This window comes from Euprymna scolopes, chromosome 44, assembly GCF_053919585.1.
Source record: "Euprymna scolopes isolate OS-2025 chromosome 44, ASM5391958v1, whole genome shotgun sequence".
NCBI lineage: Eukaryota > Metazoa > Mollusca > Cephalopoda > Sepiida > Sepiolidae > Euprymna > Euprymna scolopes.
In genome coordinates, this window is record NC_136525.1 from 53,310,523 (window position 1) to 53,330,857 (window position 20,335).

Consider the following 20,335-nt stretch of genomic DNA (forward strand, 5'->3'; position numbering starts at 1 on the left):
AGGGCAAAATTTGATTATAGTACTCAATGTTGACCCCCCCCCCCAACCCAATTCCCCATATCGCAAAAAATAAAAACTCGTCCGGTCAGAATTTACAGTATAAATGCACTTAGCTTAGAAAACTTTACTGCAGTTTCACTGTATCATCAATCAACAAAGTGTGTAATTTAATATCAAGCAAGATGAAACCAGAAGAGATTAGAGTTATTTATGCATATTTGTATGTTTTTTTAAATTTATATTAGTGGGACCTGTGGAAATTCCACAGCGGACTCTTTCCTATGTAATATGTTGATATTCTGTGGATATTCAGCATAAATGGAGACACCCTGATATTATTGTAGCTCTTTTGTTAAAACTGCAAAAGTATTTGTCTAAGCTAGCAGGGACGCCCAGCATAGCCCGGTCATAAAATACACTTAAATATCATATTTTAATTTATGCAGATTTCATATATATTATTATAGAATCAATTTCTTTTTTTTTTTTTTTATCGATTCTTATATATTATAAAATTGTAATTTCAAAAATAAAAAATATATCCATGACTTAGGTGCATCAGCTTGAATCGAAACCAAAACTGATGAAGAAAAAAAAAAAAATAACTTTAGTTTCTTCAGCTGAAACTCTTGACAAAATTATTACAAGAAATGGAAGGTCATAACAATTAAACGACAGTCACTCTGAAGAAAAAAGATGTAAGGGTGACACAAAAAATAACACACCCTATCGTATTAATATATAGATATTTATTAATCATATTCAAGTTTTTTCTTAAATTATTCGATCACAAATACATTTGTTATTTTAATTCTAGAACTTTTATTTATTTCCCTTTGTTTGTTTGTTTGTTTTTTTATAAATTAATCATTAATTATTTTACTGAGGAATAATTATTTTTATTCTATCATTTTTGTTTTTACATCATCTACAATAAAGTACCAAAAGCAATTATTTTTTTTATGCGTCTGTAGTTAGCTATAATTTCTTGTTTTTTCATGATTAATTCGGCTTTCAAAATTATGAATTTACAATTGCAAGGAGGAGTTAATTTTAAGATTGCACAAATTATATCAGAGCTAATATATCTACACTGTTTTTGTTGCTGTATATACAAGGTGTCTAAAAATGTACTCGCACTTCGAATGGCAATAAAATCTTTACGAAAATAGAACAAAATATCTTTGAATACAGAAGACAAATATCACTGAAGAATTATGTCTGCAAATGTTTAAGTTGATGAATGTTATTGTTCAGACAATGTTGATAATAGTTCAAGTGCGAATATATTCTTTTGAGGCATTCTGTATTTAGACAGCGTGCTGCTATTTCTGTAGTTTCTGAAAGTCTGTATTATTTAGCTTTTTTTTTTTTTTTTTTTTTTTTTTTTAAATCCAAGCCTTGGCTTGACGTTTTCTGAAATATAATGAGGACCATCACGTAAATACCAATAATTTACTTGTTTATTATAAACGAAAGCTAAATTATATACATTCACATTAACTTGCAAATCCTCACACAATCCCACCCCCGTCCCCAATTGTAGCAGTTTTAGCCATATGTTACAGCTATGGAAGAGTAATTATTTTTATGTCGTCAACTAAAATATGTAGAGGGCGTCTCAAAAAAAAAAAAAAAAAAAAAAAAAAAAAAAAAAAAAAAAAAAGTGTATTCTTATTCAAATGACGATAAAACCTTTATTTCTGAACATAGAGTGAAATGGAATAGCTTCGAATACATATGACAACTGTAATTGGAGAATCATGTCTGCAAATGTTCAAACTGACGACCATTAATGCTCAGACAATGCTGGCTAAGGAATTTGCAAACGTCACAAAACAGGTCATCGAAGTACACTTGTTGAGACACCTTGTTTATCTTGCTTAGCAAACTATAATGTTGTGCACAGTCTTGGATGGAATGGTAAAAACGCTTTGATACGGAATTGTGTAAATATAAAATTGCTTTTGTTGTCATCAAACCATTTGATTGTACCTTGGGTATTTTTTCATTTGATTGAAGTTTAGTTTCTTAATTTCATAATTATTGAAATATATATATATATATATATTTTTTTTTTTTTAATTTACAAAGTTTTACTTATGATCTTTGGCAATTATGCAGAGAACACGTTTTCCTGTGGATGTTGCGCCGATATATTCTGGCAGCTTATATATACCGGAACATGCCAAGCACTGATCAATTTTTAAATATATATATTTAAAAAAAGGGATATGATAGAAATTTCGATGAAGAAAATGGAAAAACCATGTTTTTTTTTGTTTCAAGTTCCACAAATATTTTTTGTAAAATAATATATAACAAAAAAACTGAATACTTTTTTCACAAGAAATGCTACTGTTCCAAATTTGGTACAAAAAATTTTCAAATGACATGCTTTTCTTTAGAGGCTATTTTTTGGCAGAGTAAATTTTCAGTTATTTGCCAATGATTCCTAAGGAAGTACTCTTCACAAATGTCTTGTGGGAAATTTTCCCCAATCGACCACAGCATGTTCTGAATTAATGATGCAAACTCTCACTGTAAATTTCAAACAGCTGTGACATAATGGAACCATTTCTTCCAATTTATTAACTGCTGTCGGCTGCATTGGATGAGCATTTCACCATATTCCTGCAGTTTACATAAGTTGCCGGAATATGCTGCGATAACATTCATAGAAAAACACGTTCTCTACATAAATACCTTTTAACATAAACGATTCTACAAATTTTGTTGTAGGATTTTAGTTTGGGTGATCTTACTGCCTTTATATACGTGTGCATGTAGTTTTATAATTTCAAAGAAATAAACAGAGGGTTCAATTATATCTGTAAAAGCAATATTTTTGGTGACCTTGTACAAAATCAAAGTGAACAGCCTCGTCATATGTATTTGTTTTTAACATGGCATTGTAAATTTGCTTGGACAAAAAAATTAGTGTCACATATTCCTCAGTTATATGCCTAAAAGTGTGGCACTCAGAATTTTTCTACCACAAACAAATTTACAATGTTGCGTTAAACACCAGTAGTTGTCGCGTGCCTATTCACTTTTTTGTACAGTATTGCCAGGAATATCTACAAAGTTTTGTGATCTGTACCAACGATTCTACTTTTGATTTGTTTATATATAGTTATGTGTGGATATGTGGTTTTATAAATTATATATAGTTATGTGTGGATATGTGGTTTTATAAATTATATATAGTTATGTGTGGATATGTGGTTTTATAAATTATATATAGTTATGTGTGGATATGTGGTTTTATAAATTATATATAGTTATGTGTGGATATGTGGTTTTATAAATTATATATAGTTATGTGTGGATATGTGGTTTTATAAATTATATATAGTTATGTGTGGATATGTGGTTTTATAAATTATATATAGTTATGTGTGGATATGTGGTTTTATAAATTATATATAGTTATGTGTGGATATGTGGTTTTATAAATTATATATAGTTATGTGTGGATATGTGGTTTTATAAATTATATATAGTTATGTGTGGATATGTGGTTTTATAAATTATATATAGTTATGTGTGGATATGTGGTTTTATAAATTATATATAGTTATGTGTGGATATGTGGTTTTATAAATTATATATAGTTATGTGTGGATATGTGGTTTTATAAATTATATATAGTTATGTGTGGATATGTGGTTTTATAAATTATATATAGTTATGTGTGGATATGTGGTTTTATAAATTATATATAGTTATGTGTGGATATGTGGTTTTATAAATTATATATAGTTATGTGTGTATATGTGGTTTTATAAATTATATATAGTTATGTGTGGATATGTGGTTTTATAAATTATATATAGTTATGTGTGTATATGTGGTTTTATAAATTATATATAGTTATGTGTGGATATGTGGTTTTATAAATTATATATAGTTATGTGTGGATATGTGGTTTTATAAATTCTGACAAATAGACAGCAGGTACAATTATACATGTAAAACAATATTCTTGGTGACAATTATACAAAATCAAAGTGAATAGCTATTTTAACACGACATCGTAAATTTGTCCGAGCAAAAATATTGATGTTTCAGTTTTCACAGTTCTATGACTAATGTACTTGCGTAGTTGTACAGGGTGGCCCACAAATCACGCACCAAAGAATTAAGTGATGTGAAACTGTCAAATCTGCGGGGCAAAATATATTTTATTTTCTTTGGGTATGAGATACATCTTCGTTTATGATTGTATCAGTGTGTTCAACGTGATTTTTCAGTTTATTGGTTAAGTTTGGTTTTAATAAATAACGTTTATTACTATCAGAATTATTTAAAATCCTTTGGTGCGCGACTTATGACCCACCCTGTATTTCTGCCATGTTTAAACAAATGACAAAACACTGATAAATGAAAATGCAACAGTATAGCTTTATTGTCCGTCACGGTTGCAGATGGCTGGTTGTTAGAAGGGAGATACATGCACAGGAATTCGATAGGTTCATTAACCAACAACAACAACAACATCCTTTTCGGTTGTTATTATATAACCATTTGTAAGCACCTGAAATGCTCCCTTAAGATTAGATTGTCATTGTGTTTTATTCACTGAATTGACCTGATTTCAATTACACCTGTGTAACCTTTTGTCGAAAAAGACCTTTCAAACATCATACTTTTAACTTTTTGACAATTGATCAAATTTGTTACTTCTTCAAAGCAAATACCTGTGCCAGGTCCATAATTTTTAATCAAATGACCTTATGGTACATTTGATAATTATTTTATGTGGTTTTTGAATTTGTCAAACTGATTTCTCGATACACACGGCATAGCTATTTATTTAACAACATGACTAAAGAAACAGACTTTTTTTTTTTTTTTTTTTTTTTTTTTACTACAGACAAATTTGCAATGTTGCATTGAAAACCGGTAGTTGTTGCATGGCTATTCATTTTGATTTCGTACAATATTGCTAAGAATATCAACATACTGATAGAAAAAAAAAAAATTTATTTTGTTTAAATTCCAAAAATAAATTTGTTGCCTCTCTCTTTTTGTACTTCTCTCCCCTGATATAAACAAACAACGCTACCTACGAAGACTGCCGTGCACATGCCGTCGACTGTCAACTACAGAATCCTTAATGCAAAACTAACCTTTGATCCCTGGTTCATCGTTCGGATTATCGATCGCTGAATGAATAAAAAAAACATGTAAAAAAACGCTAACATAAAATAAAAAGGGATTTAAATGAAAACAAAATAAAACAAATCAATTGGACACAAAATCTCAACCACCAGAAGCCAAAATAAGCAGGGGACACACACATTAAATATATATATATATATATATATATATATATATATAATGGATACAGGCATAGACTTATGAAGCTAAAAATATTTGTATAAATAAAATTCATATTAAATATACCACTCTAGATGTTATTGAAATATATCCATTTATATTTAAAAGGCACTGAGTTAGTTCCCTATGAACTCTGAAATGGATGGATCAGCTTTTTTTTTTTTTTTTTTTTTTTTTTTTCCAAAGAAATTTCACACAAGTATACTTTATGTGTCTGGGAGTGTTCTAGATTTTGCATCAAAATGCCCCCAATAAGTATCAAAGATTGATAATTGAAAAACACCAATTAAAGGAACAGTTCTATTTATTTTACTTAAGTTAACACCCTTATACAGCCTAACATTGATTATAAGTGTTATTTTACTTCATCCACTTGGTAAAGTCAGTTGCAAAGTTATGCACTTCTGGAGGTGTAAAGTTCAATCCTCAGTGCAGGCGACACTTAGAATACAATTACAAACTACTTAGGACTTCTGAGTTGTGGCTAATTTTGAGAATAAATATATATATTATAGAAATTAGAAAGCCAAATAAAATTTTTTTTTCTCTCCAAAATTGTGGATATTCCACAGCAGACTCTTTCATATGTAAAATGTTGGCATTCTGTGGATGTTCAACGTAAATGGAGATGCACCGATATTATTGTAGCTCTCGTTTAAACTGCAAGAGTATTTATCCAAGCTAGCAGGGATGCCCAGCATAGCCCGGTCATAAAATATGCTTAAATATGATATTTTAACTTTTGCAGATTTTGTATATATTATTATAGAGTCAATTTCCTATCAATTCTCTTATTATAAAGTTGTGATTTAAAAAATTATGAAATATATTCATATGATTTGGGTGCATCAACTTGAAACCGAAACCAAAACTTATGAATATATATATATATATATAACTTGAGTTCCTTCAGCTATAATCAAAACCAAAACAAAAACTTATGAAAAATTCTGGATAAAATTAGTTATTACAAGAAATAGAAGGTCATAACAATTAAACGACAGTCACTCGGGAGAAAACAGATGTAAGCGTGACACACAAAATAACACGCACGCTATCGTATTAATATATAGATTTCGACTTAAAAGTCTTCATCAGGTTGACATTTTTTTTGGTAATCATAGCAACTACAGGCATGAAATTCTTTTTTTATTCCTGATGGGATTCTCAAAAAAAAAAAAAAAAAAAAAAAAAATCTCAAATTATCTGCTAATTTTGGCCTTTTCTTTTTTTTTTGTCAATTTAATTTTTCACCATTTTTGAATAAATTTTTTTTTAAAACAGAAATCTCATATTCGACATAATTATGAAGATAAAACTCTGAAGGGAAAACGTCTACTCTTTGCCTTGAAAATGCCAGGTAAAATTAATAAAAATTAAATAAGATTAATAAAAAGAAATTAGACTTTAAAGTCAGGGTTCATTTTACTATATAAATTTAATGTAAAATGATCACCTACTTTACCGCATAGAGTAACCCGGTATTTCTTTTTAGTACCTTTTACTGTATTTTTAAACCGTAAAAAAAAAAACAAAGTAAACATGTTATTCATCAACTCCAAAAATTCCAGGATTACAGTAAAACTTAAAAAAATCTTTAAATGGCAGATATTTTAAAAATACCACTAAAAATGATTACTGATTTTGTTGTAGACTATTAAGAAATGTCATCAAAAATGCACTCTGGTCAGGTCAGGAAATAGGTGATCATTTAATGTCATTTATATATTAGGTTGATGAGAAAGTTCTTGCAGAATTTTTAATTTTGATTTCAAATGATGTATTTTCAAATAAGTTTTTATAATACTGGTACTAGTGCAGAGGGTGATCAGGGCGTAAATAATAACATTATTTAAAAAGCCGTTCTTAACATGGGGGAGGGTGTTTTGTACCTATTCTATACTTTAACCTTACAATTGAATAAAAAAACGGGTTTGTATTACTGTACACATAGATTCAAAAAAGTTGTCAAAAAACAAATATTAATAAATAAATGTTATCAAAGGCAAGATAAGTTACTTTTCTACCAAACTGGATATATTTTTTGTGTTTTTATTCAATGTAACATGTTTATTCAGCTTGAAAAACATACATTGTTTACCGATGTATTGGAAAATTCAAAATAGCGCCCGACTCTCTTTAACAAGGTAAGTTTGGGAAAAGGTGTTATAAATAATAAACTAGACAAAATACTATTAAAAAACCACCGAATATATATCAAGTTATGTCACGGTAACATATATTGAGCGAATTTCTAACAGTACTTTGTCTAGTTTTTGCCACGAGAACACAAGATTTTTATTTTGCGTTGGCAAAGATGTGTTGATTCTGATGGTGCTTATTTCGATCAATAAATTTTTATTTGAGCTGAGATATGTTCTTCTGAATTTTAAAGTTTAAAACCGAAATAACTTTCTTGTCAACCTGATAACAAGGTTCGTACAGATTCTCAACATCCACTTGAAAGACTTTTCAAAGTTTTCTCCAGACCAAATTCAAGTTTTCAAAACCAAATTTGAGATTTGTTTAAAATCCACAGCGATTCAAGAAAGTGATCAAAACTCAAATATACAATAAACAAATGTTACTATAGACAATAATGGTTACTTTACAATTCATCTGCATCATTTTTTTAGTGTGTTTAAGTAGTTTTAAATGCTTATTTCATCTAAAATATTTCTTCTTTTTACAGTTTTTAAATTTCCAACCAAGATGGCTACTGTATCGTTAATTTTTTTCTGCCCAGTTAGCCTCATTTTTAATTATCACAACCAAACTGGTCAACTATTTACAGTTTTCATTTTTTTGTGTGTTTAGTGCCAGCCCTGTGCGATTTCAAGGCACTTTCATCCATTTTGTTCAAAACAAACGTCTTTTTACACACAAAAAAATTGTCCATTAATAATCATATTTACATTACCTGACCCACTTATATTTGGCGAACCAAGCTCGATTAAATGTTATTTTTCCCCATTGTAGATTGGTCTACGCTGTATTCGTTTTACTTTTAAATTTTGAATTTCTGATGGTGTGGATACAAGAATTACGTCCCTTTATCACAATTATATGGAAAACATCAAGTAGTTTCATTATAAAAGGGAGGGAACTCTTGTATCTACAAGAACAATGCAATTTCAGAACAATGTATTTCGATTTTATTTTCAATATTTTAAGAATATTTTAATGGGATTTTTATTAATACTTAAAATGATTTAATAGTATTTTTTAAAATTTTATTATGTTTCGACACAAATTTTTACTGGACATAAAGAATATGATTTTCAAGATATTTTCCACGATTTTTCAAAGTAATAATAGAAATAAGGGCTTTTCAAGACAAAAATCCAAGGACCTTTCAAACCGTTGCTAACCTGAATAAAGAGAATCCCCACTTTAATATACTCTTTTTTTAAAAAAAAATTTATGTTTAAAATTATTGATCAGTTAACATTCTTCCTAACTTCCAGCGTGGCTGCTACCGGAAGCGGTGACAAGGCAAATCATTTCCTTTACTTTGATTGTTCTTCAATATTTCTATTGTGAAGCGATTTATTGAAATAAAATAGAAAAAGAACATTATTGAAAAATATACAATAAAAATTAACAAAAATATACAATAAAAATTAACAAAAATATACAGATAAAAATAAGTTTTTAATTTCCACTTTAAATGGCAAAATTTAAATACGTTTTTATTTCAATTTTTATGTATTTATGAAATTATAAAAATACTTTCAAAATTTTTTATTTGAATTTGAATATTTATGAAAGTAAAATAAAATTATTGAAATCAAAATAATGAAATTTCAATCATAAAAAAAACGGGTCTAATACATAATACTCCCAAAATAGTTTTAAAATATTTTAACACATTTTCAATAATACTTTAAAAACAAAACAAAACAAAAAAAAAGAAGAGTGCAAAAAGTGTTTTCAATAATACTTTAAAAAAACAAAAAAAAAAAAACAAAAAAACTAATTTCAATAATTCTTAAAATAAGATAAAAATAAACTTTTCAATGGTTATTAAATAAAAAAGAACAATCGGAAAAATGTGAAAAAAGAGTACATACACAGGGTAGATAGATGCATGAGATTAAAAAAAAAAAAATGAAGAAACTGAATTGCCTTGTTAGCGTATTCGGTAGCAGCCACACCGGAAGTTAGGAAGTACATTAGCTGACTATAACCAAATTATTATTATTATATATATATATTTTTAAAAGTATTTTCAGGATGTTGACTTGTAATTACCACAAAAAAAAAAAAATTCCTTTTTTGTTGATAGTGTAGGATAAAAGGGATTTCTTTTTCCCCCTTTAAAAAAGTAATTTAAAAATTAAATTTGCTAAAAGATTTTTTTAAAGACTTTTTTTTTTTTTTTTTTACATTGAAAAAATTTGTACAATCACGTGTATTTCTGTGGTCCCATTCATAACATATACAATGCCATAATTCAGTAGCAGAGAAAAGTCCAAAAGGATTGGAGGTGGAAACCCTATTAAAACAGAACTTCTTTATTTTTCTGGGGTTGAGATTTCCAAATGTTCCAATTGATCATCTGATGAGAACCAAGTGAAAAGTTCAGATTTTTGCTAAGGGGTTAAAAAACCCCAGTAAATAACAAAAAAAAACAAAAGGGGAAAATGTAGAAAAAACCCCACCAAAAAAACACTCACCGCTTCTTAAAGTATCCTTGCCACCCGACAGTGCCCCAAGAGGTAGCAAACCATTAGGAGTCAGTCCCTTCAATTGTAAAACACTTTCACTCTCTTCTCTGGAAATAAAATGAAAGGATTTGAAATGAAACAAAACATCCAATTCAAGAAAATATATAATTTATATTAAAAAAAAAAAAAAAATACCTAAATAGGATTTATATTAAAAAACAAAAAAAACCCTAAATATGATTTATATTAAAAAAAACAAAACAAAAAAAACATACCTAAATATAATATTAAAAAACGCACCTAAATATAATTTACATTAAAAAAATGTAAATATATTTAAAAAATACAGCTCAATATATAATTTATATTAAAAACCCACCTAAAAATATATACATAATTTATAAAACAAAACTCAATATATAATTTATATAAAAAAAACTATATAAATTACATAAAAAAATGTCATTCGCTCTCTTTTTCACTCGGTCTATATAAAAAGATATAAATATATACATATATATACATATACATATATATATATATATATATATACCGCCTAGTGCTGGGAAACGTTTTCAAAAACTGTCCAAGAGAGATAAATTATTGTAAACCGTCAACAGAGTTACTTCCCTTTGTTCTCCTGATCATTCTTGCATTGCTTTGTTATATCTTCTATATATATATAAAAGCGAAAATGTGTGTGTGTGTGTGTGTGTGTGTGTGTGTGTTCGCTATTTCTGTATGTCTACAAAAGGCTTTTTTGGCCGTCATTCTCGGTTGGCCCGCTCCTTCTTAAAACTTTTTATATGCTGTCTAAATATAAATCTCACCTGTCTATTTAAATATATGTATGTATGCATGTCTAAAACTTTCGACAGAGATGACGGATTTTCATGAGATCGGTATCATTTTGAAGCTCGATCTTTCAGACGACAAATATCGAAAAATTGACCAAAAACACCCTTCATCATCCTTCACCCTTAACTGGGCAGTTTTCTACAACGAGGGGGCATTTTTTGCAAGTTATTTATTGGTTGGATTCACTTTGCTTGATTTTAACGTTCCGAACTTCCGGTTGCAGTAAGACATAAAATTTTCTTTCACTTTCTTTTCCGCCTTCACATTATGGGTTCGAGCCTGCTTGCCGACTAACACTTTTTTTTTTTTTTTGCTCAACACACACCTCCAAACACCCAGGCAACGTCGGGCAACCAGGCTAGTCTATAATATAAATCTCACCTGTCTGTTTAAATGTATGTATGTATGTCTTGCAAAAACGTTCGACAGAGGCAAGGGATCTGACAAGATCAGTATCATTTTGAAGCTCGACATCTCGGATGACAAATATAAAAAAATTGGCCAAAAACATTAATTCCTACACCCTAAACTCGGCCGTTTTGTACAAGGAGTTGATTTTTTTTCGACAACATTTTAGCGAGTCATCGTCAATTTTTCGTTATCTATAAAATAAATCGCACCTGTCTGTTTAAATGTATGTATGTATGTATGTATGTATGTATGTATGTTTGTTTGTTTGTATATCTGCCTAAAACTTTCGACAGAGGCGACGGATTTTCACAAGATTGGTATCGTTTTTAAGCTAGAAGTCTCTGAGGACAAATATCGAAAAAGTGGCCCAAAACATTAATTCCTTCACCCTCAACTGGATAGTTTTCTACAAGGAGGGTTTTTCTTTGTTGACATTTTTGCAAGTCATTCAAACCTCGCGTCGCATAAAAGGCGTGATTTCAACCACCTGTGATGTAACAATTGTTGTAGAAGCATTGATGGGACCGTTTGTTTTTTTATCACCTCCTTTGGCACGTTACGGTTTCGAACCTGCTTACTACTCCTATTTTTTTTTTTTTGGCTTAACCAACACCCTTAAACACACCACCCCTTTCTTTTCCGCCTTCGCATTACGGGTTCGAGCCTGCCTGCCTACTACAACTTTTTTTTTTTTGCTCAACACACACCTACAAACACCCGGGCAACGCCGGGCACCCAGGCTAGTCTATATATATATATATAAAAGTGAAAATGTGTGGGTATGTGTGCATTTTTTCTGTATATCCGCAAAAGGCTTTTTTCGCCGGGCTTCTCGGTCGGGCCACTCCTTAATACTTTTTATATACCCCCTAGATAATAATATCTACCAGTTATGACCAGGGGGTCGCTTCTATCTTTAATTTGCCCGACTTTTACGCGCTATTTTTGAGATTTTTTTTTTTTTTTTTTGATCGCAGCATCTTCGTTACGCTTTTCAGTATAAAAAACGCAAATGCTGGGGTGGGGGGAACAGAAACCGGCTTGCAGCACAAAACTTAGTTTGACCTTAATAAGGTCAAACATCACGCGACTTAACTTTCTCGCATCTGTCAATTTCATTTTATAAACGTTAAATTAAGACGCTTTTCACTTCCTCTTCATACATGGCCGAGATGGTTTTTTTCTCCTGTCGTTTCCACCTTCGCGTCAATGCTTCGGGTTTGAGCCTACCTTCCTATCAAAACTTTTTTTTCTTTTACACCTCCAAACACCCGGCCAACGTTTTTTTTTTTTTTTTTTTTAAACAAGATTGTTTTGATCTACTCCATACCCCCCACCCCCCCAAACACACACACACCTCGAAACACCCGGGCAAAGCCAGGTACCCCCGCTAGTCTATATTTATATATATATATAAAAGGCAAAATATGTGTGACCATTTTTTGTACGTCTCGCAAAGACTTTTCTCGCACACGGTCCCGGGGGAGGGGGGGGTAACAATCGCTTAGAAGTATTTATATAGGCCGTAGATAATAATGTCTAGGATTTGAGAACGTGTGTCGCGTAACGATTTATTTACGTCGATTTTTACAAAATTATTGCTATTTCATCCCGTCTTGTGTTCGTTCAGCTTTTTCGTATAAAAAGCGAAACTAATTCAAAGGTTAAAACAATTCTCGGCATCACGCCGGAAAACGTCCAGAAGCAATCAGCTTTGATCAATGTGGGGCCAAATTCCTCTCATATCAGATAATTGCTAATCAATCTGGAAAATGGTTCCCCCCCCCCAACATCTGTTGGGGAAAAAAAACAGTCAAAGTTGGGCAAACAAACCCAAATGCTGTGTGACTTCTAATTGACCTCATTAATTAGGTCAAATGGAAGTAGCAGAGTTAACTTTTTTTGCGTCCACGTACATTTAAATAAATAAATTCAAACGTGTTTCCGTTGTATGTCGTGGTGGCCCAATGGTTAACGTCGCACATTTTTGTTTCACACTTTAATTTCCAACTTTGCCTCAAGGGTTCGGGTTCGATCCTCATACTCACCTACCAAAACTTTTTTTCATTTTTACCCCCCCCCCCCCCGGGAGAATTTAAGCCATTTTTCACGTGTTCGTTTACTGTTTTCATCGTTCGTTTGCCTTACGTTAGTTTTTTTTGTGTTTTTTTTAATGTTTTGATTAACACCCCCCTCGCTTAATTAAAACGGTTTTTCTTACTTCGCTTATAACAATGCTTACATCATCGTCGTTGTAACGCTCGACGACTTTCAAACATCTTTCACTTATTCGCTTATAACAATGCTTCATTCTGGCTGGCCGATTTATTTTCAAACTTTGCCTCAGGGCTTCGGCTTTGATCCTACCCCCCCACCCCGTTTCTTTTTTATTTAACACCACACACACCTACAAACACCCGGGCAACACCGGGTACCCCTCGCTAGTATATATATAAAGGGAAAAATGCGTGTGTGTATGTTTGTATGTCTTGCAAAAACTTTTGACAGACGCTACGGATCCTCACAAAATCAGTATCGTTTTGAAGCTTGATCCTTCGGACAACAAATATCGAAAAATTGGACAAAAACATTCATCCTTCACCCTCAACTAGGCAGTCTTGTACAAGGAGGGATCGTTTTTTTTTTTAATTAACATTTTCGCAAGTCATCATCTCAGTTGGATTGACTACGCTTGATTTAAACTCTCAACTTCTGCTCTCTACCCAAACTGCCTACCTAAGTGATTTCATCACCACCAGAATGCCAGATTTTTATGTTACTGGCATAAATAGTATGGCACAATAACCAAAGTTAAGCAATGTTGAGTCTGACCAGTACCAGATGGGTGACCCATTTGGGAAGGCGAGGCGCTGTATGTACCGTGAGGTTAAATACCTATCCTCCTCTTGAGGGCAGATGGGATTCTCTTAAAGCGTGGTAGGCAACCCATCTAGTGATGACGTCACAATAAAAAAAGTAATCAGCTACGGACAAGATTTGAATAACATTACAAACTTGTGTAGCGAGTTCAATCTCAGCTACGGCCGCGCTGGATTGAATGGTATGAATACACTTATCTTGTTGGCATTGGATTGAATGGTATGAATACACTTATCTTGTTGGCATTGGATTGAATGGTATGAATACACTTATCTTGTTGGCATTGGATTGAATGGTATGAATACACTTATCTTGTTGGCATTGGATTGAATGGTATGAATACACTTATCTTGTTGGCATTGGATTGAATGGTATGGAGACACTTATCTTGTTGACATTGGATTGAATGGTATGGAGACACTTATCTTGTTGTCGGCATTGATTCTCATCGTGCTTATTTGCATCATTAAATTTTTGTTTGAGCCAAGATATGTTCATCTAAATTTAAAAGTTAAAAACCTCAAGAACTTTCTTTTCAACCCGAGATATATATAGATATATTAGTGGTCTGGTAAGCCCACAGGGGGAGACAACCAAGCAAAAACAAAAAAAGAAACCTTAAGTAAAATTCATCCCAAAGCAACAAAACTGAAGCTGGCTTGCCAGGACACTATAAATACAAATGTAGGCAAATTTGAGCATATTTCATGGATTTGAAAATATAGGTTCTTTTTTATCAATTGTCATAAAATTTTAACCATAGAATAGTATTATAATCTTTAAAAAGCCTGCAAATTTTGATGTAGTTTCGTCTCATAGAACCAAAGATATGAGCATTTCAATAATAAATTTAACTATGAGTGTGTGTGTGTGTGTATATATATATATATATATATATATATATATATATATATATATATATAGAGAGAGAGAGAGAGAGCAACTTTTTTGGCATTTTTATAAGTTCCAAATCTCTGCGACTATTGATCAGAATTTAACAAATGAAGGATTGTTTAAAAGCTAATGACCTGAATTGTGTAGTGGGCTATGTGACATTTCCCGTTAAGGTCGCGCATTTAGGGGATCCAAAGCCTATTGTTGGCACATTTTTTACAGCCATAAAATGTTTGAATCATAGTCATGTGTTTTCCTAGTTTTGCATATGAATTACAAAATATCTGATATTTCCCCAAAGCTTGATGGAGGGGAGACTAAAACTTGCTATGGTTTCAAATGATCTTAAACAGTTAGGGGAGACTTGATTCCAAATATTTCTCATGTTATATCTCGTCTTTGGTTTTCATACAGAAAGTAAATTTCACAGTGTATAAGGATTATTTGATACTGGAGATATAATCGTACCCTATTTCGAAAAGAGGGGAGATATAACATATGAGAAATATTTGGAATTAAGTTTCCTATTGCTGTTATTTCAGATCGTTTGAAAACACGCAAGTTTTAGTCTCCCCTCCATCAAGGCCAGAGGTTTTGGGGAAATATATTTATGTATTTGTATATTTTTGCAGCAAGATCATTCAGGCAAATCTGATCGACAGTTATTTTCTTTTTCGATTTTTCTGAATATCTTTTCCATTTCGACGAGTCGTCTATTTTATTTTAGCTGGCGTTTGTATAGAATAGCGCCATCCATATTCTCCTCGAACGTTTAATAACCAACAAGGAAATAAATAAATTATAAAATAAGGAAATCAAAATTAATCGCCCCCTAACCTTCCTGCACCCACCTTTATAATCAATTAAAAATAAAAAAGAAAATTATAAATACACGGAGCCTCAAAGGAAAATAAAAATAAAATGATAACAATCGCTCCTGATAATAATTGGACGCACAGATAGAAAGCGCTTAAGAATATGGCTGACCAACAATGTTTGGGTGCCATTCTATACAACATGCCAGCTGAAATTAAAAAAAAAACAGCTCGGCGAATGGAAAAGATATCCAGAAAAATCGGAAAAAAGAATAACTCATGTTCAATCAGACGGGCTTGAATATATATATATATATATATATACACATATATACACACACACACACTGGTAAGTTACATTCCAATGACAAAAGAACAGAATCATTCTACAATCATGATTTTTATTCATTTTTAAAAAAAAATTTTTAACTAGCACAGATACCCGGCATTGCCCAGGTCGACATGAAGGTCAGTTTTGACAGAGCTGTTATACTAAGGATATTGAGCACTTTCATAGATACCACCACAACAATTTAACAAATAAAAGAATGAAATTGGCCAAAACAAGAAGTATGTGACAACCTCCCCACCAGATATTTTGGCAGAAGGGATACGAAGAAAAGTTATTCCCCGAATACGAGCACTTTCTGTTGAATGCATCAAAACTTCACTTGCAATCAAAATAACAGCTAGTGCCAGTGCAAAAAACTAAATAAATTTAGCTGTTGTAGGCAGGCTCAAACCCGAAACGTGAAAGAGAAAGAGAGAATGAAGAGAAAAAGTTACTGGCAAACGCTTATGCCCACAGGACAATGATTGTTTATGACATTGAAAATAAGGTTTATAAACAAAGTTTTAGTGAATTATGTATGCGTGACTTGCAAAAAAAAAAAGAAACGTGATGTAAAAACGAACCCCACCTTCCAAAAAGTGGTCCAGTTAACGACCACATAAAAAAAAAAAAAATAAAATAGCAGCGAGTACCCACACAAGCACAAAATAAAAAAGAATTAGCTGCAGTAGCCAGGCTCGAACCTGTTACACAAAGGAGGAAAAGAAGGTGAAAAAAAACTGTTTAGCTCCCACACCCACTACAACAAACGACGTCGACGGGTTTTGAAATATGGTCAGTACTAAATGGGTGATCATTTGTGACTTCCAGGTGCTGTATGTGTTCTCCGCTTATCTCGGCATTGTTTCCAGTCGTCCTGGATTTCTCCTTGCCACTGGACTCAAGCAGTGTCGATTCAGGAGAGATGTGTTTAGGGATTGCACAATCCTTGCCTCACAATAGAGCAATGAAACCATGCAGAGCCAGTTAAGCTTGAAGCTTTCTGCGTATTTGTATCCCTAAGATGTTGGGGGAAAACCAGCTTCCCATAAAAAGGGGAGTGTCCAAATGAATAGCAATTGTCTGATGTGAGGGGTTTCCCTTGATTGATTAAAGCGGATTGCTTAATGGACGTGCCATCATGAAAGGCCGAGAACACCGCTTTCAATTTTTAGTTTTGCTTTTATATATGAAAAACATGAACAGACGAGAGCAAGAAATAGCATGAAAATAGCATGTGAAAGTTGCTCAAATAAAAGATAGAGACGAGTTCCTTTGTAAATCGGAGATATTATAATCTAGGGAGTATATAAAAAGTTGTAAGAATGAGTGACTCCCAACCCCCCTCAAGCCCTTGCCGGACATACAAAAAAAGTGCACACACACTGACACACATTTTTTGCTTTTTTTTTTTTTTTTTTTTTTTTTTAATTATAGATTTACTTATAACATAGGTGAATGCCTATATTTTTTCCCTTAAATGTCTTACGCAAGTTTCGTATTGCTCGAAAACAAAACTCCTCTGCAGAAAGATATATATATATATATATATATAGTGAACGTGTCTGTGTATCTGTCTGTGTGTGTACATTTCCCTATGCGATAATTGTCAATTTTAAGTCTACAGACTAGAAATTTGATATACAGGGTACTGAGATTCGGGAAAATCGATGTGATTGGTTTTCGGACAGAAATTTGGCGATTAAGGGGTCAAAGTTCAACGATTTGACCTTTGAGAACTCTGCCAAACTCCTCCGACAATTTTGGGTCTAAACAATTAATAAAGGATCCTTGGACATGGATCTAACTTAATAACTTTATTTGAACCCAAAACAAATTTTAAGGGGTTATAATAAGGGTCAAAGTTAAAAACATTGACCGCTTTTTTTTTTGCTCAACATACACCTCCAAATACCCGGGCAACGCCGGGCACCCATGCTAGTATATATATATATATATATATATATATATATATATATATATATATATATACATATATATAAATACACATATATATAAATACCTCTTAGACCACACTAGAAAGTTCGTTGGTTGTTTTTGTTTTATGGCATATCAACCCGTTTCAGATTATTTAATGCTGAATTTTGAAGAACAATTTTTTAATAGAATATATATATATTTTTTTTTTTTCAAGTCATTTTCTATTCGACCCATAGTTGGGACTCTAACAGGTACTACCACTCCAGGTCAGAGTAGACCTGGGAGCAATGGCAATTAAAGGGTGGCTCCATACTCCCCAAAGCTCATAAGCTGGGGCCTCATCATCGGATATAGTTTAAGGTCATATCCAGGACCCATGCCAGAAAAACAACCCCTATATTCACTTGGAGATGCTATTCTATTGCCAATGGTATAAAAAAAAAAAACCTAATGCCAAATACCAACTGAAAAGTTAACACTGCACGTGAACAAAAGACGTACCTCAGAACGGTAAAAACACGAGCCATTTTCCCGATAGCTCGAATCTTATTTCTGATGACTTCTTTTCTGGCAGCAACTGATGCACCTGGAAAACGAACAAAGACAGGAAATTAATAGACAAAAACAGAAAAATTAAGTTTTTAATGTTTAAATGATCAAGAAAAATCTTTTAAACATCAGTTGTTTCCCCTTGTGATCACTACTCCTTGAATAATTGATCAATCAAAATAAAACGAATGAATCTTTTTAAATAAGTGTGAAATTTGTACAAATTTAATAAGTGTTGGGGAGATTTCGGATTTATTCAGGCATCAAACCAAAATTTTTCTGTGGGCCATTCGTACTTATATCATGCAAAGGACTATTAATCTTTACTGATCCAAACAAAAAATTTAAAAAACTTAGAAATGGAATAATATATTTGTAAAATTAAAAAAAAAAAAGCTAATTTTCACCACTTTACACCCTGGGAGTGGCGGGGCTCAAGTTTGGCCAAATTAGTTTCTTTGTTCACGGTCATAAAACTTTAGATTTAAAAATATTTAAGATGAAGATCGATAATTAAAATTTTTTTTTTAACTTTGAAGATAATACAAGTCGTGGCCACTTCCGGTATTGATATTCAGAGCCAGGCTTATCATGTCTGCCAGAGTTGCTAATAGTAACTTCTGTGATGAATATAACTTACATCTAACAATATATTTAGCCGGGACTAAAAAATAATTTTTTAAAAAGGGTAGAAAGGGGGTCTGTTTTCTGTGAATAATCAATTTATTTTTATATATAAAAAAAATAAATAAATAAATTTGCTGAATTTCAATTTTTGGCATTCGTACAGACCTTTCTTCTGCATTTTCCAGCTAGCTGTTTTTGGCAGGAAGATACCGAAGCGCTTAAACAATCAAAAGACTCAGGAAGCAGACGATAACTTTACATATAAATTGATTAAATCTTGAAATTCCTTGCAAGCAGATGATAATTGAAGGAAAGCAATTAAATCAAAAGTTAATTTCTTAACTGTAGTAAGACAGTTGATTCAGTCTCTAGAAATGTTAATACGATTATGCCAGGAAAATAAATTTTCCAATAAAAAAAAAACAAAAAAAAAAAACATGCGAACACGCCTGCAAGCTCTACAAACAAAAGCTAATAACTGACTAATATTTGTGCCGATGCATGAATATAAAGTGCAGAATGTGGACATTGTTTAAAAAAATAAATAAATAAATTTTTTTTTTTTTAAACAAAGAAATTTTTTTTTTTTTAACCTTAAACTATTTTCGTCATCAAAAAAATTTAAAAAGTCATAAAAATAAACTGAGTCATTGTTTTTATTCAACGTTGCAAAGCTGTCACATTTTGATTTATCTTTTACCAACTGTTTACGTAAACGCCCGGACGATGTCGAACAAAAAGTCGTCTTTGTTTGATTCAAAACTTAGACCGTTACTCGGGTTTCGATCAAATGATTGATTATTCTTGGTGGATTATTTTGTTCGAACCAAAAAACGTTAGTAAAGAGAAAAACAACTGCGTGAAAAAACAAACTGAAGCCTTATTTTAGAATTTTGGAGATGAGGATGATTTGTGATGTTTGGATAATGGTCTTATCTCTGTAGGAATCTGGCAGTTTAGTTAGACTACATTTGTTGCAGATGCCTGGATGTTGCCCTGCTCAATTGATGGTC

The 20,335-nt window shown here is 31.7% G+C and overlaps 1 protein-coding gene across 7 annotated transcripts in view; it reads right to left on the minus strand.

Annotated features, from left to right (window-relative positions):
* The window catches only part of LOC145268614 (protein phosphatase 3 catalytic subunit alpha-like), a 435,971-nt gene that overhangs the window by 30,317 nt on the left and 385,319 nt on the right, over positions 1–20,335 (minus strand). For 2 of the 7 annotated variants that reach the window (XM_080124087.1, XM_080124083.1), the window contains 3 exons: positions 18,648–18,723; positions 10,026–10,123; positions 5,136–5,171 (listed from right to left, as the gene is read on the minus strand). In XM_080124087.1, coding sequence (XP_079980213.1) covers positions 5,136–5,171; positions 10,026–10,123; positions 18,648–18,723 — 210 coding nt within the window. Of the gene's footprint in view, positions 1–5,135; positions 5,172–10,025; positions 10,124–18,647; positions 18,733–20,335 lie in introns of all 7 variants that reach the window. The other 5 variants (XM_080124086.1, XM_080124085.1, XM_080124090.1 and 2 more) reach the window with 3 other exon arrangements.